Source organism: Oncorhynchus tshawytscha, linkage group LG10 (assembly GCF_018296145.1).
Source record: "Oncorhynchus tshawytscha isolate Ot180627B linkage group LG10, Otsh_v2.0, whole genome shotgun sequence".
In the NCBI taxonomy this organism is placed as follows: Eukaryota; Metazoa; Chordata; class Actinopteri; order Salmoniformes; family Salmonidae; genus Oncorhynchus; species Oncorhynchus tshawytscha.
The window spans coordinates 38,873,126-38,899,235 of record NC_056438.1 but is presented as its reverse complement, the minus strand read 5'-3'; the positions used below and the strand labels follow the sequence as shown (position 1 = coordinate 38,899,235).

Below are 26,110 nucleotides of genomic sequence, written 5' to 3'. Positions count from 1 at the left end.
GTCTGCAAAGTAGTTGGTGAACCATGCAAGGCAGTCATCAGAAAAACCAAGGCTACTGAGTCTGCCGATAAGAATATGGTGATTGACCGAGTCGAAAGCCTTGACAAGGTCGATGAAGACGGCTGCACAGTACTGTCTTTTATCGATGGCGTTTATGATATCGTTTAGTACCTTGAGCGTGGCAGAGGTCCACCCGTGACCGGCTCGGAAACCAGATTGCACAGTGGAGAAGGTACGGTGGGATACGAGATGGTCAGTGACCTGGCCGAGGTTGGAGTAGCCAGAAGGAAGGCATGGCCAGCCGTTGAGAAACTACTTTTGACCAGGGCCATTAGACCTCAATAGTAGTGCACTATATAGGAAACAGGGTGCAATTTGGGGCACCACCCCATACATTTTTTTTATCTATCACAATCCTAGCTAGACAGGACATCTACATTTAAGAGATGGCCCATATTGTGTCTCAAATGGCACCCTATTCAAAAGTAGTACACTATTATAGGGAACAGAGTACAATTTGGGGAGCCACATCATGAATGTTTAATCCGGCACAATCATAGCCAAATTCAGTTCTTGGCCGGAGGGTTAATCTCCAAAAATAATTATTGGAAAAGAGAAACCGCAAAGTCCCGCTTGAATATGGATCCGCAATCTTCTTGAAAAGTCCCATTCTATCAGATCGTCTAATCCTGGTTTTACAGCCTAGGCCCAATGCCTGTCACCTCTTGATTGGTTCACTGTGTGTGTGGTGGACTTGGGGGGCATATGACCAATCATTACTATCTCAACACATTCACTACTCAATCCACTAGCCAGTGATATAATATAAATCTACAGACCTACGGTATAGTACTAATGTTTCTCTTTGGTACAAGATGATACATATCAATTTTTTTTATTGACTCATTATTGGAGAATATCATTGATGAGAATTCTTGTGAGCTAATAATTACTTTTCAAGCACATTTATATCCTCTGGGTATTTTATTTAAAAAATAAAAATAAACCTAATTTCAGCCTCTGTCCAACCTCTTCAAATAAAAAATGCATTTAGGTGAGAATTCAGGGAGGGGAATTGCTCATAAATATATATTTTGGGGGTGGGTAAACGTAGTTGTACGCAATATAAAATGATAGGCATCACCAGCTACTTGGGCAGTTAGCTCACAGTGGTAAGGTGTGGAGTTCCTGACATCTACTGCCACTTGCGGTGTAAATTTGAATCCCCTATGGGGTGTTAATCTTCAAAACGTGGACTCACAATTGCTGTGGTATTGTTTCGGGAAGAAAAGTGCAATCATCATGTTTAAAATAAAGATTAGGGGCTCAATTCAATCCAACCTGCATTGCAGTGTCTACGCAGTAGCTCTTTTTCCAATGGTCAAATTACCTCTGATTGGTTTGGGGTACTGTTTAAAAACCTACAACTACTACCAAGGTGACCCCTCTTATAGGAATGCTTTCACTTTTTAGAATTAGGTCAGTGAATGAATATTGTAAATAGAGGATTCAAAAAAATAAAAGATGTGCCCAATGTGGGATTAAAACTCACAACCACTGAACTAATAGCAAACTGCCTTAGTGCGCCAATCTGTCATAGCAGCTGGGGGGAAAAATACAACTAATTAACATGCCAACCATTGTCATTTATTTCTTATTAAGATGCATGCAACTACGAATATAGACATAATCCTTGTAGCCGACATGTTTTTATTTTTAAAAGCACATCGATGTGTATGAAACGGAAAGCAAAAACGTTGAAATTGGTCATATGTGGAAATGTGTCTTAGTGCCGTTTGAATTTTGTGTAACTTCAGCAGTCCAGTGTTACCCAAACTGTGGGGCACGCCATTATATACAGTGCCTTCAGAAAGTATTCAGACCTCTTGACTTTTTCCACATTGTTACTTTACAACCTTATTCTAAAATGTAATAAATATTTTTTCCGCAGCAATCTACATGAAATACCCCATAATGACAAAGCGAAAACAGGTTTACAAATTTCTGCAAATTTGTTACAAACAACACACTGAAATACCTTATTTACAAAATTATTTAGACCCTTTCCTATGAGCCTCAAATGAGCTCAGGTGCATCCTGTTTCCATTGATCATCATCATTCCATTGATCATGAAAATGTTTCTACAACTTGGGAGTCCACCTGTGATGAAGTCAATTGATTGGACATGATTTGGAAAGGCACACATCTGTCTATTTAAGGTCCCACAGTTGACAGTGCAGTTTCAGAGCGAAAACCAAGCCATGAGATCAAAGGAATTGTCCATAGAGCTCCAAGACAGGATTGTGTCGAGGCACAGATCTGGGGAAGGGTCCCAAAATAATGTCTGCAGCATTGAAGCTACCCAAGAGCACAGTGGTCTCCATCATTCTTAAATGGAAGTTTGGAACAACCAAGACTCTTCCTAGAGCTGGCCACAAGGCCAAACTGAGCAACCAGGGGTGAAAGGCCTTGGTCAAGATGGTTACCAAGAACCCAATGGTCACTCTGCAGAGGAACTCTGGAGCTTTGTCAGAGATGGTTGTGTTTTGGTGTCCATATGACCGATTCTGCTGGACCAAACCGCAGATATGATATCTCAACTTTGTTGGCGTGAGAGGCAGGGGCTGTGTTTGTGTGTGTGTGTAAACCATTAGAGGAAGAGGCGAAGCGAGAGGTTTCACTCTTGCTAAAAATCTGTCAAAAATAAACCCAATGCATTTATTTAGCCTTATTTTGGACCGAAGTTTGTCGCCTGCCTTCCCGACTTTGGGATAACGACTCCCATTGTTAGCGGAGTACGTGCATCTCCTCATTATATACAGATCTCTGGTGTAAATGGGAAGGTGCACACAGCACAGAGGAGCGAAGGAGACGAGACCAAAAATACAATATGAGAACAAGCGGACATAAATGCATAAAAATTACAAATAACAAAAACATTGATTCTTGTGATACAGGCATTTGGAATATCACGCAAAAATATGCATACATTAAAAGGAATCAAATTAATTTGATATATCGCCTAGCCCTAGTTTGAGCCACCAGGAGTGTTTCCAAATTCACATGATCCGACAACAAAACCTCCAGCCCTAAAGTCATCCCACAGATGAAAAGGGAAGCTACCTATAATAACAACAATAATAATATTTTGTCATAGCTTACGAATCATTTTACCTGACCAGGTTATGAGATCAGTAAAAACTCCAGGTCCCAGAAAAGACATACAAATTTTGCCTCACCACTACTGAACCTGTGGTGCCACCTCTGGAATTGCGTGGGTGTTTATCCAATATCAAGCTATGACATAATACGAAATCAAACAGAATCTCAGCTAAATGTCTGTTTTGCAAATTAAAAACAAATTATAGTTCAGGGAATAAACCTGTGTAGAAATACGATATTTTTGGTAACACTTGATGGTCCATCTGTTTACAATGCATTACAAATGCACTTAAAGTACCTGTTATAATTGCATAGCGCACCAGACTTGCTATAAGCATTCATAACAGCTCACTGTTCATTTTGATAGGACAAAGGTGGTCATATGCATTCAACATGCTGTATAAGCATTGATAATGGCTCATTTATACAGAGACTATTTAAATGCATAAATACCTATAGTGAATTGAAAGCCAGGTGGCTTACAGAAAGTGCAACCAAAAACAACAGTATATTGAAAATGTGTTCAGTGAACTACAAACAAACAAATTGACCTAAATGTATTCCTCAAGAATTCAGACGCATTAAGAGAAGCAGCCCAGTCCTTTTCTCTACCATTTCATATCACTTTGAGTACCGAGGGGCAGAAAATACATGCGCAAAACAAAATGACGAAGGTGGAAAACAACAAGGCCAGGATCCATCAAGGCGCTGGGAATGATTGCGACCCTGTCCCATCCATCTCGGGCGGAATTACAGGCACTGCAAGGGAGAGATCAACGCCAGTGAGAGGAGGGAAGAAAAGAACGAGGGTGGAGGGGGTTGCTGCCAAGTGACAAATGAGCCCAATATAAAAAAGGCCCTCTCCCACATTCCACCTACAGACTATGAATCTCTAAAGAGCCCAAAAAGGGCATCAATCACCCGCCTATACAGGCAAGCACACTCTCGGGCCAAAGGCAGGTTTAAACAACAGTGTCCCAGAGGAGTGTCTCGCAACAACCTGGTCTGGCAGCATTAACTTCAAAGGGCTGGTACATTTTAATTTGGCAGATTTAGCGGTCTCAAAAGTTCTAGGCTATTTTACGTTGCAGAGGTTATATGGTGTGATTTCTTCATGAACAATACTTACTTTCCTCTCTACAGCACAGTGATTAGCTGGAGTGCCAATCATGCCTTGTCACTCATTGACATGCCATGGAGTTGGCAAGAGCACATAGAAAGGGAAAGGGGATACCTAGCCAGTTGCACCACAATGCATTCAAACTAAATGCGTCGTAGGCATTTAACCCAACCCCTCTGAATCAGAGGTGCAGGGGTCTGCCTTAAATCGACGTCCACGTCGTCGGCGCCCGGGGAGCAGATGTTGTTGGGGGGGTAATTGCCTTGCTCAAGGGCTTAACGGTAGATTTTTCCACCTTGCCGGCTTGGGGATTCAAACCCGTAAACTTTCGCTTACTGGCCTAACGCTAGGCTACCTGGAACCAGGCTGCAATGTGGATAGGATCTGACAATACAGAAATTGCTTATTGAAGCGTGTGGTCAAGCATATTACACAGCACTAAAATGGACATCAGAAGACATGAGCTTTGTGCACTTAAAGAACATAACGACAGCTTTAAGGTCTAGAAATGATCAATATTAAACCAGGTTTCCATCCAACCAAGTACCTGTCAAGATTATTATTTTTAAATAAATAATCATGACAGAAAAAGTATAATAGTCTGAAAACCTTCCTATATGGTCGACAGAACAAAATACTTAGACAGGGGTGTAAATGAAATACAGTAAATTGTCAAAAGTTTGGACACACCTAATCATTCATTTTTCTTTAATTACATATTAGTCTACATTGTAGAATAATAGTGAAGAAATCATGAAATAACACATATGGAATCATGTAGTAACCAAAAAGTGTCAAACAAATTAAAATATATTTTGTGAGATTCTTCAAATAGCCACCCTTTGCCTTGATGACAGCTTTGCACACGCTTAGCATTCTCTCAACCAGCTTCATGAGTCACCTGGAATGTATTTATAACAGGTGTGCCTTGTTAAGTCAAATTTGTGGAATTTATTTCCTTCTTAATGCATTTGAGCCAATCAGTTATGTTGTGACAAGGAAGAGTTGGTATACAGAAGACCATCTTTTACCAAATAGGGCTAAGTGCATATTATGGCAAGAACAGCTCAAATAAGCAAAGAGAAATTACAGTCCATCATTACTTTTAGACATGAAGATCAGTCAATACGGAACATTTCAAGAACTTTGAAAGTTTCTCCAAGTGCAGTCACAAAAACCATCAAGTGCTATAATGAAACTGGCTCTCATGAGGACTGCCACAGGAAAGGAAGACCCAGAGTTACCTCTGCTGCAGAGGATATGTTCATTAGAGTTATCAGCCTCAGAATTGCCACCCAAATAAATGCTTATTCAACAGACACATCTACATCAACTGTTCAGAGGTAGTGAGTGAATAGGTCTTCATGGTCAACTTGCTGCAAAGAAACCACTACTAAAGGAAACCAATAAGAAGAAGAGAATTGCTTGGGCCAAGAAACACGAGCAATGAACATTAACCCGTGGAAATGTGTCCTTTGGTCTGATGAGTCCAGATTTGAGATATGTATGTATGTATGTATGTATGTATGTATGTATGTATGTATGTATGTATGTATGTATAATATATATATATATATATTATATATATATATATATATATATATATATTAATATATATATAAATATATATTGTATGTATGTATATATATATATATATATATATATGTATATATATGTATGTATACACATACATATATATATACGTACACATACATACATATATACACACACACGTATATATATATGTATATACACACACACACACACACACACATATATATATGCTTTTTTTTCACTAATATCTTTGTTCAGTATAGTTCAGATCACAGAATCATTGTGAGTTCTGCTATCATCTGAAGAACCTATCCCATGGTGCACAATGTTCAATCTTCACACCAGGGGTGTGTTCACTAGGAACCAAACAAGAAAACAAAAGGAAACAGCAGTAAAATCTTGTATAATCAGAGAAGTGATGGTATATAACTTTCACAATTGAGTATACATCCATATAAACAGTAAATGACTGTCATTTTTTTACCAAGCCTGATAGAAAACAATTACTGCCTCTGAAGTGAAATTAATCTGTATTATTAATCTACTTGACGTGCCAGCAACTGCATTAATCAAATTATTAGGTCTAGCCAATCTATCATATTGTGCAGATCATTTTCCATGGACTACTGACCATCATATTTTTCCTGGGACAAATGCACTACTCGTCTCCTTTCTTGATCCATTTCCAAGAACGGCAGAATACAAGAATCACAAAAGGTTTATTTTACTCAATATAGGCAACTTCAGCTTAAAAGTCTGCATTTTTTGTCAGTTGAAATTAAACTGCACAATCCAAAAATCTGCCAATGCATCCTTAGAGATTATTTATGCGCAACTTTATTATATCAAGGTCCATATCAGAATGGATCCTGCAAAGGCCCAACTATTGTTGAGGGTGTTGGTGTGGCATGCGTTGCAGAAAGGTTACAGCTAAAATAATTATATTCCATTGCTGTAGGAAATGCAATACAATCTAGATTAGCAAAATACTCAATTGACCCACCCCCCTTCCCAAAAGTCAGAAGGTGTGTGTGACATGCCTTAGCCTGTTACGGTTAAGAACAGGGGGGGTGTATATATGTAAATTTGATATATGCAAATGTATCATCATCATCATCCAGACAGTCTACATAATCATGCACGCTGTGAATTATGCAAAGTCATCACTCAGTGGATTCCACATAGCCATAAACCTAAAGCCTTCATAACAAAGTGCTGTGCTGGCTCGACCACTATTCCTTATATGGTACACTACCTTTGACCAAGGCCTAGGGCACTGGTCAAAAGTAGTGCACTATGTAGGGAATAGGGTGACATTTTACAGACACACACACAAGGCCTAATTGATCCACTACTGGCGGCCATCTACCCCCCCCCAAACTACAATTTCAAAATATACATAGTTAACACTAGAATCCCCCCCCTCTCTGTCCTTCACTTTTCCTAAATAAGTTTATATAAAACACACAGCCATTGTCAGAATCTTAATATCAAATAGAACTGGAATTTTAGGAAGGCATGTCATTTTTGGGTTTTCCTCCGTTGCCGTCCCCCAACAGCACGGTCCGCTCCTTCTGACAGTGCAGTGCCCAGCTGATAATCACCTCGACATATGCCACGAATGTGAACATAAACTATACGGAAATAACAGATTAAATCAATTCAGAAAAGTATGGGGAGAATGGTTGAGTTGAAGAACAAGGGTAAGCGAACAATGCCTAATTATGTAATCACCAATTGTGAATGAAGAACAGGGTGGGCCATTCTATTGTATCCATTGTAATTATGTGCTTAATCTTAAAATGGTATGTTACCTATATCAGTTCACCAAATCAAAGCAGTCTTATCAGTCTACTCTGACCCACTTGGAGTAGGCTACACAGAGCGTGCATAATTGCAGCTGCACAGCTGTCAATATCTGGAAGAATATCCACATCGGACAGCAGGAGAGCAAACGAGTGTTGGAGAATGTGGTGATGAGGCTTGTGGAACCTTACATTGGGAAGGGGTGAAATGTCACCATGTAAAAGTTCTTCACATCGCGGTCATTGGCAAACAAGTTGATTGCCAAAAAACCATTCTGGCAGGCTCCATGAACAAAGAGAGATGGGAATTCTATCCTCCAATAAGGCACCTGCATTGTGGTTCTTAAGGTTCTGAAGAATGACAAGACAATGTGACACAGAGGAAAAACAGAGACTATTATGCACTACAAGCAAACAAAGGGTATGTAAAAGTGTGTCAAGCAAGGTTAAGTTAAAAATAGTGTCAACTGTTAAGGACAAGGGATAACAACTACATTTAATCCAACTCATGCAATTGCACACAAGCACGAGCTGACAATTGACTATTTTTGCTGTCATATCTACACTTATATTCATTATAATGCCGTTTTTTTCTTTACAGTCTCTCTCAAGCTCTGTCAGATTAGATGGGGAACATCTCTGCAAAGCTATTTTCAGGTGTTTGATTGGGTTCAAGTCCGGGCTCTGTATGGGCCACTCAAGGACATTGTTTTGGCTGTGTGCTTAGGGTCGTGGTCCTGTTGGAAGGTGAACCTTCACCCCAGTCTGAGGTCCTGAGCAGGTTGTCATCAAGGATCTCTGTACTTTGCTCCGTTCATCTTTTCCTCGATCCTGACGAGTCTTCCAGTCCCTGCTGCTGAAAAATATCCCCACAGCATGATGCTGCCACCACCATGCTTCACTGTAGGGATGGTGCCAGGTTTCCTCCAGACGTGACACTTGGCAATCAGACCAGAAAATCTCATTTCTCATGGTTTGAGTCCTTTAGTTGCCTTTTGGCAAACTCCAATAGGGCAGTCATGTGCCTTTTACTGTGGAGTGGCTACCATCTGACCACAATACTAGAAAGGCCTGATTGGTGGAGTGCTGCAGAGAAGGTTGTCCTTCTGGAAGGTTCTCCCATCTCCACAGAGGAACTCTGGAGCTCTGTCAGAGTGGCCATAGGATTCTTCGTCACCTCCCTGACCAAGGCCCGTCTCCCCCGATTACTCAGTTTGGCCAGTCAGCCAGCTCTAGGAAGAGTCTTGTTGGTTCCAAACATCTTCCATTTAAGAATTTTGGAGGCCACTGTGTTCTTGGGGACATTTTCTGTTACCCTTCCCCAGATCTGTGCCTCAACACAATCCTGTCTCGAAGCTCTATGGAAAATTCCATCGACCTCATGGCTGAGTCTTTGCACTGTCAACTGTGGGACCTTATATAAACAGCTGTGCGCCTTTCCAAATCATGTCCAATCAATTGAAATGACCACAGGTGGACTCCAATCAAGTTGTAGAAACATCAAGGACTATCAATGGAAAAAGGATGCAAAAGAGCTCAATTTCCAGTCTTATAACAATTTTTTACATTTCCAAACATTTCTAAAAACCCGTTATTTATCGCTTTGTCATTATGGGGTATTGTGTGTAGATAGTTTTAAATGTTCCTCATCAATTTTAGAATAAAGGTTGTAACATAACTAAAATGTGGGAAAAGTCATGGGGTCTGGTAGAGTCGCAGCAGGTTTGAAAGCTGTGGCCCCAGGCCGGGGACAGTCCGTTGACAGAGAGCACCATGAGGGGTAGGAAGCGAGAATATAGGCTTCACCAAGATAACTGAGGGATTGGGCTGGTGAGGGTGCGTGTGTCTAGGGGGCAATTGAGCATGAAAGACAACAGATGACCTCTGGGTTTAGAGCAGTTTTAACGCAGCAACACAGCAACCAATTGCACGTCTCCAGTCACAAGGGAGAAGGACACCTGGGTAATTCAATGTGGTGTCAAACAAAAACAGAGGTGTTCTCTTTTCTTTAAATAGCTGGTTTGTGTTCAGAAGGCATCAAATTGAGGAAAATGGACAGACACAGGGAGGGACTACCTAGGCGCTTATAATGACATTGTTCAATAAGAAACACTGATTTAAATTTCCTGGTGGTTCACCATCATTAAAGATTTTATTTCAAAACATCAGGTGGCTAAACGTGGAGATGGTCCCTGCTGTGTATCAGCAAAGGGACTAGGAAAAGAAGAAGTTGGATTTACTGATCAGTCGGGAGGGGTAGAATGGGGAATGCATATAGTGAAAAGGGGAGACGTTTAGAAAGCTGTGTCACAAACATCTTATTCGTCACCTAAAATAGTCACCATGACAGAATGTTGTTCAATGATGGAAAAAGCTTACATAATGTAAAACTGAAAGAGGTAAGTTCGAGACTGGAACAGGGGAAGGGTGGATATGGTCCTGGGGAGCTACTAGGAGTGCAGGTTTCTGTTAAACCCCAGCTTTAAATAACCAATTTCAAATAATTAATGTCTTGGACCTTGTCTCAGGTGGTTTAGTACTAGGCTGGAACCAAAGCCAGTACAGACCCAGTATAGCTCTCCCAGGACCAGAGCTGGAGATCCCTTGGGTCCTGGTTAAAAGTAGTTAATTGCATAAGAAATAAGGTGCCATTTGGGACTCATGACGAAGTGGACTACTAACAGATTACAAAAGCGGTCGTATTGATAGGGGCATTTGCAGCTACTGCATTTTCACTTTCAAAAAGTACCCAAACAAGAGCCGGTCTCTTGCTCCCAACTTCATCATACACCGCACCCCCAGGCACAAAAAAAATATATATATTAAAAATAATAAAAACACCCTACCAGAGTCGTTCTCCAAATCCATCTCGTCAGCTGGGGTGGTTTGTATAAGACCTGGCAGGTACCTACACCTCTGACTTTTTCCCCCCTCTCTCCCTGTGAGCCTCAGCTCTGACCTTGCAGTGTTTCGGTTCTCCTTGCTAACAGCAGAAGTGCTGAACGGTGCAGATAGCCACCCCGGCTAGGCTGCTGCTGCAGTGCTGCTATGGTGGTAGTTCCCTACTGTATGCCCTCATTGGGTAGCTACAAATGTGCAGTAGCTCAAACAAACACAAGATGCAGGGCTGTCCCATTACTATGCAGGCGGTTAGAAATGACAATATTCACTGGCTAGTTTTGGACCCGGTATTTGGCCAAATTAGGTGATCTGCAGGTTTTTAAATCATCCATTGAAGAGTAATTACTCTTGCGTGGGATCGGTCCGGTTTTGAAGTAGTAGAGATTTTGGCATCTAGGGTGTGTGTCAAATTAACAACAGACCCAGGTGGCTAAAGGCAGTAGCTGCACTTCCATGCCCATCTATTCAGCACAATAGCCCAGCCTGACACTGATTTGAGTCCTAGGTGGCATTGTTAGAGAGTCCTTTAACAGAGCCCTTCAATGTTTCTCTTCCAGAGATTGAAGATAACTGAGGAAAGGGCATTTTACAATGAGAAAAACAGTGATTGCAAAGAGCCCAAGGAATCCTAACTTGTAAAGTTAAAAGGGATAGTTAAATGCAGATATAAAAAAATGTTGGACAAAAAACCCGATGCAATGTAAAATTGGGAACTATCCCTTTAATACACTATCTGGTGTGATTACATTATTTGTTGTAACTTAAGTCAGTACAACACATGCAGGTTATGCAACACATATTGATGTAATTGTGCGGTCAATTATACCCTTAATTAGCCAATGAGTCACAGCTGTATGGACTTGATCAGCACATCTCAGCTTGTTCAGCCTATAGTGCAAAGGAGAGCGTAGCATGCCTTTATAGTGCACACACCCAAGGCATACAGTTAGTATTGAACAATGCACTGTGCATGTGGTGAAACTGGTTTGCCAGAAGAGATCAAAAAGACTGATAATATGACATCAGGGGATTTATTGTTGAAGCACAGTGTTAATTCAAGTCTCTCTACCATCATATTTTAGCCAATCTCGATGAAGATTTGCGGTACACAATATACTCCCTGCCTCTTGTAAATGAGCCGTCTGACCGTTACCAAGAATCACATACCAGATTTCTTTAACAGGGTCGTTAGCAATTGATTACCAATCACAGCCGGTTGTGATACAGCCTGGAATTTAGCCAGGGTCTGTAGTGATGCCTTTACCACTGAGAAGCAGTGCCTTAGACCGCTGCGTCACCCGGGATCCACTCGGGTTAATCAATAAATAAACATTTTGATTAGATAGGACCAGGATTATAGTTTGTCTTAGAACTTAGTTCTAGGGCAAAAGCAAAAAATGTGCACCCATTTGGGTCCCCAGGACCAGGATTAAGAAACACTGAGCGAGGTAGCTAGCTAATGTTAGCTTGATTGTACAAAGTCCAGCAGCTAGCCTCTGTAGCTAGTTACTAACACCAGTCAGCTGAAAATTAGCTAGCTAACGAACAGGCAGAGAAAGATGGCTAGTGTGTTACACTAATAACTTCAGACATTAGCTAGCTAGCAAGAGCCAGAAAACATCAGTTGAAGCCAGCTAACAATAGCTAGTTCACCAGTCCTACATTTTACCACAGAACATGTGGTAAAATTGCAACACAGCTACCAGATTCAAGTCTCTTGGGGCATGTCTCTATAAGCTTGGCACATCTAGCCACTGGGAATATTAAACGACTCAAGTGTTGCTTTAGCAGTATGCTTAGGGTCATTACTACACCTAGACTGCTAGCTAGCCAGCCAGCTAGCCAGCCACCTAGACTGCTAGCTAGCCAGCCACCTAGACTGCTAGCTAGCCAGCCAGCCAGCCAGCCAGCCACCTAGACTGCTAGCTAGCCAGCCAGCCACCTAGACTGCTAGCTAGCCAGCCAGCTAGCCAGCCACCTAGCCAGCCAGCTAGCCAGCCACCTAGACTGCTAGCTAGCCAGCCAGCTAGACTGCTAGCTAGCCAGCCAGCTAGCCAGCCACCTAGACAGCCAGCTAGCCAGCCACCTAGACTGCTAGCTAGCCAGCCACCTAGACTGCTAGCTAGCCAGCCACCTAGACTGCTAGCTAGCCAGCCACCTAGACTGCTAGCTAGCCAGCCACCTAGACTGCTAGCTAGCCAGCCACCTAGCCAGCCACCTAGACTGCTAGCTAGCCAGCCAGCCAGCCAGCCACCTAGACTGCTAGCTAGCCAGCCACCTAGACTGCTAGCTAGCCAGCCACCTAGACTGCTAGCTAGCCAGCCACCTAGACTGCTAGCTAGACAGCCACCTAGACTGCTAGCTAGCCAGCCACCTAGACTGCTAGCTAGCCAGCCAGCCAGCCACCTAGCTAGCTACCTACCCACCCATCCAGACAGCTAGCTAGCTAGCCAGCCATCTACCCACCCATCCAGACAGCTAGCTAGCTAGCCACCTACCCACCCATCCAGACAGCTAGCTAGCTAGCCACCTACCCACCCATCCAGACAGCTAGCCACCTACCCACCTACCCAGACAGCTAGCTAGCCACCTACCCACCTACCCAGACAGCTAGCTAGCCACCTACCCACCTACCCAGACAGCTAGCTAGCCACCTACCCACCTACCCAGACAGCTAGCTAGCCACCCACCCACCTACCCAGACAGCTAGCTAGCCACCCACCCACCTACCCAGACAGCTAGCTAGCCACCCACCTACCCAGACAGCTAGCTAGCCACCCACCTACCCAGACAGCTAGCTAGCTAGCCACCCACCCAGACAGCTAGCTAGCCACCTACCCAGACAGCTAGCTAGCTAGCCACCACCCCCACCCAGACAGCTAGCTAGCAGCTACCCACCCACCCACCCAGACAGCTAGCCAGCCACCCACCTACCCAGACAGCTAGCTAGCCACCCACCCAGACAGCTAGCTAGCTAGCCACCCACCCAGACAGCTAGCTAGCCACCCACCCACCCACCCAGACAGCTAGCCACCCACCCAGACAGCTAGCCACCTACCCAGACAGCTAGCCACCTAGCCCCACCTACCCAGACAGCTAGCTAGCTAGCCAGACCTAGCCACCTACCCACCTACCCAGACAGCTAGCTAGCCAGCCACCTACCCACCTACCCAGACAGCTAGCTAGCCACCCACCCAGACAGTTAGCCAGCTAGCCACCCCACCCAGACAGCTAGCCACCCAGACCCACCCACCCAGACAGCTAGCCACCTACCCAGACAGCTAGCCACCTACCCACACCCAGACAGCTAGCTAGCCAGCCACCTACCCACCTACCCAGACAACTAGCTAGCCACCCACCCAGACAGTTAGCCAGCTAGCCACCCACCCAGACAGCTAGCCACCTACCCACCCAGACAGCTAGCCAGCTAGCCACCTACCCAGACAGCTAGCTAGCCACCTACCCACCCACCCAGAAAACTAGCCACCTACCCACCCACCCAGACAGCTAGCCACCTACCCACCCACCCAGACAGCTAGCCACCACCCACCCACCCAGACAGCTAGCCACCTACCCAGACAGCTAGCTAGCTAGCCAGCCACCTACCCACCTACCCAGACACAGCTAGCTAGCCAGCCACCTACCCACCCAGACACCCAGACAGCTAGCTAGCCACCCAGACAGTTAGCCAGCTAGCCACCCACCCAGACAGCTAGCCACCCAGCCACCCACCCACCCAGCTAGCTAGCCACCTACCCACCCAGACAGCCAGCCACCCCAGCTAGCTAGCCACCTACCCACCCAGACAGCTAGCTAGCCAGCTAGCTAGCCAGCCACCCACCCAGACAGCTAGCTAGCTAGCCAGCCACCTACCCACCCAGACAGCTAGCTAGCTAGCCACCCAGACAGTTAGCCACCAGCCACCCACCCACCCAGCTAGCTAGCCACCCACCCAGACAGCTAGCTAGCCACCTACCCACCCAGACAGCTAGCTAGCTAGCCAGCCACCTACCCACCCAGACAGCTAGCTAGCTAGCCAGCCACCTACCCACCCAGACAGCTAGCTAGCTAGCCAGCCACCTACCCACCCAGACAGCTAGCTAGCTAGCCAGCCACCTACCCACCCAGACAGCTAGCTAGCTAGCCAGCCACCTACCCACCCAGACAGCTAGCTAGCTAGCTAGCCAGCCACCTACCCACCCAGACAGCAGCTAGCTAGCCAGCCAGCCACCTACCCACCCAGACAGCTAGCTAGCTAGCCAGCCACCTACCCAGCCAGCCACCTACCCACCCAGACAGCCAGCTAGCTAGCTAGCCACCTACCCACCCAGACAGCTAGCTAGCTAGCCAGCCACCTACCCACCCAGACAGCTAGCTAGCTAGCTAGCCAGCCACCTACCCACCCAGACAGCTAGCTAGCTAGCCAGCCACCTACCCACCCAGACAGCTAGCTAGCTAGCCAGCCACCTACCCACCCAGACAGCTAGCTAGCTAGCCAGCCACCTACCCACCCAGACAGCTAGCTAGCTAGCCACCTACCCACCCAGACAGCTAGCTAGCTAGCCACCCAGACAGCTAGCTAGCCAGCCACCTACCCACCCAGACAGCTAGCTAGCTAGCCAGCCACCTACCCACCCAGACAGCTAGCTAGCAGCTACCCACCCAGACAGCTAGCTAGCTAGCCAGCCACCTACCCCCAGACAGCTAGCTAGCTAGCCAGCCACCTACCCACCCAGACAGCTAGCTAGCTAGCCACCCACCCACCCAGACAGCTAGCTAGCCAGCCACCCACCCACCCAGACAGCTAGCTAGCTAGCCACCCACCCACCCAGACAGCTAGCTAGCTAGCCACCTACCCACCCAGACAGCTAGCCACCTACCCACCCAGACAGCTAGCTAGCTAGCCACCTACCCACCCAGACAGCTAGCTAGCCAGCCACCTACCCACCCAGACAGCTAGCTAGCTAGCCACCTACCCACCCAGACAGCTAGCTAGCCACCTAGCCACCTACCCACCCAGACAGCTAGCCAGCCAGCCACCTACCCACCCAGACAGCTAGCTAGCCAGCCACCTACCCACCCAGACAGCTAGCTAGCTAGCCACCTACCCACCCAGACAGCTAGCCAGCTAGCCACCTACCCACCCAGACAGCTAGCCACCTACCCACCCAGACAGCTAGCCACCTACCCACCCAGACAGCTAGCTAGCTAGCCACCTACCCACCCAGACAGCTAGCCACCTACCCACCCAGACAGCTAGCCACCTACCCACCCAGACAGCTAGCCACCCACCCACCCAGACAGCTAGCTAGCCACCCACCCACCCAGACAGCCACCTACCCACCCAGACAGCTAGCCACCTACCCACCCAGACAGCTAGCCAGCCAGCCACCTACCCACCCAGACAGCTAGCTAGCTAGCCAGCCACCTACCCACCCAGACAGCTAGCTAGCTAGCCACCTACCCACCCAGACAGCTAGCCAGCCAGCCACCTACCCACCCAGACAGCTAGCTAGCTAGCCACCTACCCACCCAGACAGCTAGCTAGCTAGCCACCTACCCACCCAGACAGCTAGCCACCTACCCACCCAGACAGCTAGCCACCTACCCACCCAGACAGCTAGCCAGCTAGCCACCTACCCACCCAGACAGCTAGCCACCTACCTACCCACCCAGACAGCTAGCCACCTACCCACCCAGACAGCTAGCCAGCCAGCCACCTACCCACCCAGACAGCTAGCTAGCTAGCCAGCCACCTACCCACCCAGACAGCTAGCCACCTACCCACCCAGACAGCTAGCCACCTACCCACCCAGACAGCTAGCCACCTAGCCACCACCCAGACAGCTAGCTAGCTAGCAGCCACCTACCCACCCAGACAGCTAGCCACCTACCCACCCAGACAGCTAGCTAGCCAGCCACCAACCCACCCAGACAGCTAGCTAGCTAGCCAGCCACCAACCCACCCAGACAGCTAGCTAGCCAGACAGCAGCCACCAACCCACCCAGACAGCTAGCTAGCTAGCCAGCCACCAACCCACCCAGACAGCTAGCTAGCTAGCCAGCCACCTACCCACCCAGACAGCTAGCTAGCTAGCCAGCCACCTACCCACCCAGACAGCTAGCTAGCTAGCTAGCTAGCTAGCTAGCTAGCTAGCCAGCCACCTACCCACCCAGACAGCTAGCTAGCCAGCCACCTACCCACCCAGACAGCTAGCTAGCTAGCCACCTACCCACCCAGACAGCTAGCTAGCTAGCCAGCCACCTACCCACCCAGACAGCTAGCTAGCTAGCTAGCCAGCCACCTACCCACCCAGACAGCTAGCTAGCTAGCCACCTACCCACCCAGACAGCTAGCTAGCTAGCCACCTACCCACCCAGACAGCTAGCTAGCTAGCCACCTACCCACCCAGACAGCTAGCTAGCTAGCCACCTACCCACCCAGACAGCTAGCTAGCTAGCCATCTACCCACCCAGACAGCTAGCTAGCTAGCCACCTACCCACCCAGACAGCTAGCTAGCCACCTACCCACCCAGACAGCTAGCTAGCCACCTACCCACCCAGACAGCTAGCAGTAGCCTATACCATTAGTATCAAAGTATTTGGGAGCTCTCATCCCCTGATAAACTATGGAAATGTACACTTTACGCAATAAGTACATGCCTGTGTAACCTACTTTCCTGGGGCTATCCATGCCAACATCACCAATAGGCTAAATATGTCAAACACACAAGCTACTTGTGTTAGCTTAATAACTAAAGTGTTCGCTTACATTTCACTGCTGATTTTGCAAGCTGGTCATACTAACACTGTGCTTATATGCTTGGCTTCACCTGGCATCCTTGGTGCTCTGTGTAGTACAATGCAGGAGGCAGACCAGGGACAACTCTTTGCAGTGGGTTATAATGTTAGTGTTTACTTCAACAATCCGCTCTGCAAAAATAATGACAAAGACCCAGTGAAATATGAAACACACCTGTGCGCACACATACACAAAAATAGGTCTACTTTAAAAAGTGAAAATCCCCAAAACAGGAAATTTCACAAAGGGAAAAGGAATCTTATCCCACACAAGCATACAATTCCATTCCCAAAAAGATACGTGACATAGGCAATGGAAAGGCATTATATTTATATATATTTAAGCCAAATCCTTCTTTAACGAACGAGTCTTTGGCGATGCTTACAAATTACAGTTTGCGAAAAAGGGGGAAGGATCCTTAATATGCCTGTACCACCAAACATCCAATTCCTTAATAGAAGATCAAAAGAATGCAGCCATATGTAAGAGTTGCCTTTTTAATGCATTTGAGTTTCACAATTAGCATCTCAAAGACAGACAGCAGGGTGTATGTATATCAAATCCATTATCTGGCAAGGCCCATCATCCCTCGACTTCCTTGAATTAGCAAAGAAGTCTGTGTTAAGTTTTCTATTCACAAAGACAAAAATAACAATGGAGAACAGGCGACTGATTTTGCAATTTGACACAACCGCCATTACATTTTGGGATGCATCTAGACATAGCTGAATTCCATGTGTAATAAGCTTCGACATCAGTTTACTCATTTCAAAGTTGTAAAACTTGACCAGGGTTGCATTCAGCAGGCACACATAGGAGAAACTGCTCTGATTGGAGAGGTTTTGGTGCCCTCACATTGTGTGCTACGGAATGTGACCAGTCTTCCAGGGGTGCAACACTACTATGGGGTGTATTCATTTAATGTACAACGTTGAAAAACATTTCGTACCAGAAAACAAATGAGTTTATTAAAATTGACAAATTTAGGTAGGTCCCTCCCCATTTAGGCTGGTTTGCTTATGTTTAAATAAAAGGTTAAAAATAAAAAATAAATGCACTTGGAATGAAACAGGGAAATCCCATTGAGACCAAAGCCTCCTTTGCAAGGGAGCCAAGCACACAATATTTACAATTCCAATGCAATAAAAACATACAATATTTACAAGCAATTTAAGATAAGTAATCACCCAGCCGTCTGAACTGCCCTAGCGGCACCAAAACACGCACCTTTCGAACCTTTAAATGAAAATGCAGATCTACTTTATTACTCAGTGGTGACCTAACGGATTTCCAGAGTTAGCCATCCCGGTAATTGAGTCTGACGCATGCGTATGTCTGGAATTTGTCTAAAAATCTGAAATGGATTTAGGCCTACACTTGGGAAACCAGGTTCCTGTTCAGTAAGGCATGCTAAAGTAAAATAAAAATGTCACTTATCTAACAAGTTCAGGTAGTACCTCGCCATTTCAAAATGTTTCTTCCCTACCAGTTACAACCCAGATATGTGTGTGGACTTGATGGTAAATTAAGGACCTTAAATTCAATGATTGAAAGACCTGTAATTCATGGAATCATTGACTACCAGTGAGAAGATAAACCCAGTAGACACTACACGACCTCAAGTATTAATATTGTGTGTAAACAGATCATGGTCTTCCCTTCAACAATGGGGGCACTCAATGGGCCTCATTTGTCGATCATATTTAACCAGTTGGGAAAATGCTACACTGACTCAAGATCAGTGTCCAGGGCCTCTAGGGCAACTTCACCCAAAGGAATGTTAGAAAGCAATCCAACTTGTCATCTCCATCAGTCTTCAGTGTAAACAAGGCCTTTGTCTGTGGAAAACAATTAGGCCTACACTTCAAAACAGGGAACATGTGGAGTTCTCAGCTGAACAATAGTGTGCAGGGAAACAATGGGAAGACACAAAACAAAAGTACAGCACTACACTAATCAGCTGAGACTGCGGTGCTGCTGAGCCTTTTTTTAATTATTATTATTTTATTTAATAACTCCCCCAGCTTCAGTCAAGCCTTGGCGGACATAATAGCAACGGTTTTGTCTTAGCTAATTACTTAATTGAGGTGCTTAACACTTTAGGTGTTAATGAGTAGATAAATGGCTTCATTGACAAAATCTCAAACCATCCCTTTAATATGGAGGAAATTACAGGCACTGGAGCTAATTACAGGTTTTTTTTCTTAGGCGGGGCGTCTAAGTGGTAATTTTCAGTTTCAACTTAAATGACCCAAACCAGATAAATATATCTTCTGATTGTGTTCTAACTCATATACACAACATATACGGTCCCAGTCATAAGTCTAAATATTTTATATGTGAGATTCTTCAAAGTAGCCACCCTTTGCCTTGACAGCTTTGAACACTCTTGGCATTCTCTCAACCAGCTTCATGTGGCATTCACCTGGAATGCATTTCAATTGACAGATGTGCCTTGTTAAAAGTTCATTTATTTATGTCTTAATGCCTTTGAGGCAATCAGTTGTGTTGTGACAAGGTAGGGGTGGTATACAGAAGATGGTATTTTACCAAAACAGGGCTAAGTCCATATGGCAAGAACAGCTCAAATAAGCAAAGAGAAATTACAGTCCATCGTTACTTTAAGACATGAAGGTCAATCAATTCGGGAAAAATTCAAGAACTTTGAATGTTTCTTCAAGTGCAGTCGCAAAAACCATCAAGCGCTATGATGAAACTGGCTCTCATGAGGACCGCCACAGGAAAGGAAGACCCAGAGTTACCTCTGCTGAAGAGGATACGTTCATTAGTTTCCAGAGTCAAAAATTACAGCCCAAATAAATGCTACAGAGTTCAAGTAACAGACACATCTCAACATCAACTGTTCAGAGGAGACTGAGAATCAGTCCTTCATGGTCAAATTGCTGCAAAGAAACCATTACTAATGGACACCAATAATAAGAAGAGACTTGCTTGGGCAAAGAAACACATGCAATAGACATTAGACCAGTGGAAATCTGTCTTTTGGACCGATGAGTCCAAATGTGCAATTGTTGGTTCCAACCGCTGTATCTTTGTGAGACGCAGAGTTGGTGAACAGATGATCTCCGCATGTGTGGTTCCCACCGTGAAGCATGGAGGTGGCGGTTTGATGGTGCTTTGCTCGTGACACTGTCGAATATATTTAGGGTTCAAGGCACACTTAACCAGCATGGCTACCACAGAATTCTGCAGCGAAACACAATCACATCTGGTTTGTGCTTAGTGGGACTATCATTTGTTTTTCAACGGGACAATTGACACAAAACACACATACCTGACCATACCTGACAGACCTGGCCTCCACAAATCACCTGACCTCAACCCAATTGAGATGGCTTGAGATGATTTGGACCTCAAAGTGAAGGAAAAGCAGCCAACAAGTGCTCAGCATGTGGGAACTCCTTCAAGACTGTTGGAAAAGTATTCCAGATGATGCACACTCTTGGAATTCTCTCAACCAGCAAAGCTGTCATCAAGGCAAAGGGTGGCTACTTTTAGAATCTCAAATATATTTTGATTTTTTTAACACTTTTCTGGTTACTACATGATTCCATAGTTTTAATATCTTCCCTATTATTGGACAATGTAGAAAATAGTCAAACTAAAGAAAAACCCTTGAATGAGTAGGTGTGTCAAAACTTTGGACGGGGGATATATCATACACACTTTTTGTATTATACCATCTTTGAGCACTAACAATCAAATAAAAGCTTGACAGTCACAGGGAGAATCTGAAATTCCGATTGAAAATGCCCATTGATTTTGTTTTTATGTTTGAGCAGAGGAACACAGGATTAGCCATAGCAAAATGCATAGAACTGCAGGACATTAGCCATAAAACTAAACAATTGTCCTTTAGCTCAATAGAAAAATGTTGAATTACAGAAATGTGCTTTACAACAGCAACATTTTTACTATGCTGCCAAGAAAGCTAGAAAGGTATGATCGAGTTTACACTTCCAATAAACTGTGGTGAGGCAACATAATGAAACGGTCTACAAATATTTTCATTCAAAAATGTTTGGAATATTTTTGGAGGGGTTGCAAACATCCCTGGGTCGCCGCTTTGCCAGGGCAAGAAAAGGTTGAAAACCCCTGCTCTAACACACACACTTTTTACACAAACAGGCCATATTCCACTGATACATTGATATTGCTTAGGCCAATCTATGAGGGTATCATGTTACAGCTGGGCAATTCCACAGTAACAGAATGACCCGGAGACTCAGATCTCACTTCAAAATCTACGCAAAACAAAAACCATTGATTTCAAATTCAACAAATCATACACTTTACATGCACAAGGACTACTTCGAAAATGTACACAGAATGTCACAAAAACACATTTACTTGAAGAACGGTGCAGATGCTAAATTTGGTAACATAATTACGTTCATTTCTCCCTCAATTTATGTGACCACATTTTCCAAAAACGTTTAAATATCTGCTCCGGATTAAGACTCAAAGACGTCCTGGCTCAAAATATATGCATTTGTTTAGATAGCGTCATCGTGAAGCATATGAGAAGAATTTAGGGTGGTTTACAGACAAACTAGGGCTCTATTCAATCCGTAGCCTGACGATCCGCTGTATAGCGCAATTGACAATTAAAAGGAAATGTTCCCGCTGGTTGCAGAAATTACCTTTAAAATTTGAACATAATTCAGTTATAGGGCCACATTCTTTTCAAGCCACTTCGAGAAAGTGATTTTCGTCGCAGGTTAGGAGAGCATTTTCTCCAACCCTAACCTCAGGCTCCTACCCTGCTACGAAAACGTCTCCGTTATCGAAATGGCGTGAAAAGTGCGTTTCCCGTCAGCGATACAGATTGAACCCAGCACTTAATCTTTGACCTAGAACGTGCAAACACATCCACTGTCAATCAGAAACCAGGCCTACTTTTGCGCCTTGTGTTTACCTTTTTATTTTATGTCATATTGCCCACAGTCCTAAACGCAGTCTTCAAGTCAAGGTACTGACAACTAATTCAAACACCACAATTGCATTTCTACAAGGCTAATTCCACCAATGCCTATAGAATCTCTCATATTTGAGTTGAGTGAACATACAATGTTGCGACACACAAAACGACGCAACAGAGCGATTTCCTTGTGCACCCAAGAAATGTCTGCTCGATTTTAAACAATTATTGATGGCCCTGATAATTCCATCAAAACCATGCTTTGAACACCTTTGGATGGACAAATGACTCATTGTGAAACACGCTATGGGTTGAACAAGCGACCCCCTTCGTCAATGTACCGCTGTTGATAACAAGTACCACAACCTCTCAATTTAAAACATCCTTCAAAAACAAATCACTTCGCTTACCCGCTGGCATTCTTCCGCTAATGTATCGCAGTTCCTCTGACGTGGGCAGCGATTGAATCTTCTGTTTTTCTACATGTAGTTTATATCGTCCGTATTCTCCGAAATCGCTGCTCCTTCACTTCATCAAATTACATTGAAAGAGGGTCGATCAAGGGCACACTGTAACATTAAATCATGAACACGAGTTCAGTCGTGAATTCGTTAAAACGTTGTGTAAACTAAATTATAGGTTTATTCAAAAGTCTACGTTTTAACATCACCTACATAAATGGCACTGTGATAGACTATAACGCAACCTACCTATGTATGTATTTAGAAAATAAAATAATAATAATTACTCGGTGGATTCGAATGTCACGAACATTGATATAGATTCTAGCGTATGTTGCTCAACGATACAATGTAACATTCGAAGGTTTTAATGGTTAAATACCTGTAAACTGCGCGGATTAACCCCTACAGATTAGGCTACAGCTTCCTGTAATAGGACTGCTTTACATTGAGGGACAACACGGAAGTAGGAGTCGCTCTTGAAGCGATATGTCACCTCTTCGCTCCTAAACAATATCATTTATTACATATTTCTCTGTTTAATGGGGGAAATATAGGTATTTGGCAAGTTAGTTATTCTTACCAGACAATTATTTGAAGGGGACTGTCACGTTTGCTTAAGCCAACCAATCAATAAGGAAGTGTGACCTAAAGTAGTCCCTCCCACTAGTACCAAAACTTTCATACAGGAGCCATGTTTATGCATGATGACAGTCATTTTAGCCTGCCAAAGACAGACAAGCAATGGTCACTGCTCTTTGGTATTACTCCAAGTGAATTTTTGTAGGGCCTATCAATTACTTATACAAAAACGATAGCCTATCGATGAAGTTGTGAAGTCGGAAATCAGCATGGTAAAGCGTGTGAAAGTCTCCCAGAGGGACTGCTTTTTAATCTCTTAAATGCCTTTGCTGCACAATCCAATGGATTTATCTGTGATTAAAAGCTTTTATCCCACAGATGGCATCCCTAGCATCTGTTAAAACAGACTAACTGACATGCCTCAATTCCATCCTAGCAGACAAAATGATCCTATTTCTTCATGAATCTACCACATTTTAGAACAATCCACATACACGTTATTGTAAATGTACAAATTAAACAAAATAAAAATACTATCTAGTGATCAGAACCTGGTGATATCAGGATGTAGGATGGGACATAAACCTAACAACTTCAAATACAAATTTCTCTGAACAGATTTTTAAAAAACACCAAATTCGATGAGAATACTTTAAATAGGATGCAGAAACAATACTCTGAGCCACAGCGCCATACTACTTGTCATACAACTTCCTAATATTCAGTTGCACCCCCCCTCCTTTTGCCCTCATAGCCTCAATTCGTCGGGGCATGGACTCCACAAGGTGTCGAAATCGTTCCACAGGGATGCTGGCCTGTGTTGATTCCAATGCTTCCCCCATTTGTGTCAAATTGGCTGGATGTCCTTTGGGTGGTGGACCATTTTTAATACACACAGGAAACTGTTGAGCATGAAAAACCCAGCAGTGTTGCAGTTCTTGACACAAACCTGGACCCTACTACCATACCCCGTTCAAGGGCACTGAAATATTTTGTCTTTCCCAATCACCCTCTGAATGGCACATATACACAATACATGTCTGAACTGTCTCAAGGCTTTAAAATGATCATTTAACATGTCTCTTCCCCTTCCTCTACACTGATCGAAGTGGATTTTGTAATGGTTCCGTAAACACAGACACGGGAATCAAGTACAGAGTGAGGAATTAATAATAAATAGACATAAAACTAAACAAGAACAGCATCAGGACAAGAGAAACAAAATCAATGCAGACATGGGAATGAAACTGAGGAAGTGACAGATATAGGGGAGGCAATCAATGACGTGATGGAGTCCAGGTGAGTCCAATGAAGCGCTAGTGCACTTAACAATGGTGACCGGTGTGTGTAATGATGAGCAGCCTGGCGACCTCGAGTGCCAGAGAAGGGGACATGACATCAATAAGGGATCATAGCTTTCACCTGGTCAGTCTATATCATGGAAAGAGCAGGTTAAATTAAATCAAATACAGACCTGACATGAAATACTTACTTTACAAGCCATTAACCAACAATGCAGAGTTTGTTTTAAAGTAAGTAACAATAATATAACAAGGCGAAGAATTCAGACCCCTTGACTTTTTCCACGCTTATTCTAAAATTGATTAAATGGTTTTTTTTTATCTACACACAATACCCCTTAATGACAAAGCAAAACAGAGGTTTTTAGACATTCTTGCTACTTTATTAAAAATAAATGAAAATATCACATTTACATGAGTATTCAGACCCTTTACTCAGTACTTTGTTGAAGCACCTTTGGGAGCGATTACAGCATCGAGTCTTCTTGGGTATGATGCAACAAGATTGGCACATCTGTATTTGGGGAGTTTTTCCACTACTTCTCTGCAGATTCTCACAAGCTCTGTCAGCTTGGATGGAGAGCATTGCTGCACAGCTATTTTCAGGTCTGTTTGATTGGGTTCAAGACCAGGCTCTGGATGGGCCACTCAAGGACATTCAGAGACTTTTTCAAAAATATATCTATTTTTTATTTCACCTGTATTTAACCAGGTAGGCCAGTTGAGAACAAGTTGTCATTTACAGCTGCTACCTGGCCAAGATAAAGCACAGCAGTTTGACACGGAATAAACAAACATATAGTCAATAATACAGTATAAACAAGTCTATATACGATGTGAGCAAATGAGGTGAGATAAGGGAGGTAAAGGCAAAAAAAGGCCATGGTGGCAAAGTAAATACAATATAGCAAGTAAAACACTGGAATGGTAGATTTGCAATGGAAGAATGTACAAAGGAGCAAAATAAATAAATAAATTAAATACAGTAGGGAAAGAGGTAGTTGTTTGGGCTAAATTATAGGTGGGCTGTGTTTGACCGCAGACCGGTTGAGGATGCAGGCAATGAGGCAGTGATTGCTGAGATCTTGGTTGAAAAGAGCAGAGGTATATTTGGACGGCAAGTTGGTTAAGATGATATCTATGAGTGTGCCCGTGTTTACGGATTTGGGGTTGTACCTGGTGGGTTCATTGATAATTTGTGAGAGATTGAGGGCATCAAGCTTAGATTGAGGATGGCCGGGGTGTTAAGCACGTCCCAGTTTAGGTCACCTAGCAGCACGAGCACTGAAGATAGAGGGGGGAAATCAGTTCACATATGGTGCTGAGGGCAGAGGGTGTGTCACGCTCTGACCATAGAGAGCTTTTATTCTCTATGTTGGTTAGGTTGGGGTGTGATTTAACAGTTGGTTATCTAGGTGAATTATATTTCTGTTGGCCTAGTATGGTTCCCAATCAGAGGCAGCTGTTTATCGTTGTCT

General features: G+C 44.2%; 1 protein-coding gene across 5 annotated transcripts in view; it reads right to left on the bottom strand.

Annotated features, from left to right (window-relative positions):
- Nucleotides 1-23,280, bottom strand: part of efr3a (EFR3 homolog A (S. cerevisiae)) — a 248,436-nt gene extending 225,156 nt beyond the window's left edge. The window contains exons 1-2 of one of the 5 annotated variants that reach the window (XM_024419921.2): nucleotides 23,132-23,280; nucleotides 22,699-22,857 (exon numbers count right to left, since the gene is read on the bottom strand). In XM_024419921.2, coding sequence (XP_024275689.1) covers nucleotides 22,699-22,708 — 10 coding nt within the window. In that variant the 5' untranslated portion in view covers nucleotides 22,709-22,857; nucleotides 23,132-23,280. Of the gene's footprint in view, nucleotides 1-22,698; nucleotides 22,858-22,998; nucleotides 23,111-23,131 lie in introns of those variants that run through there. The other 4 variants (XM_024419917.2, XM_024419920.2, XM_024419919.2 and 1 more) reach the window with 4 other exon arrangements.
- Between the last annotated feature and the right edge of the window lie 2,830 nt (nucleotides 23,281-26,110).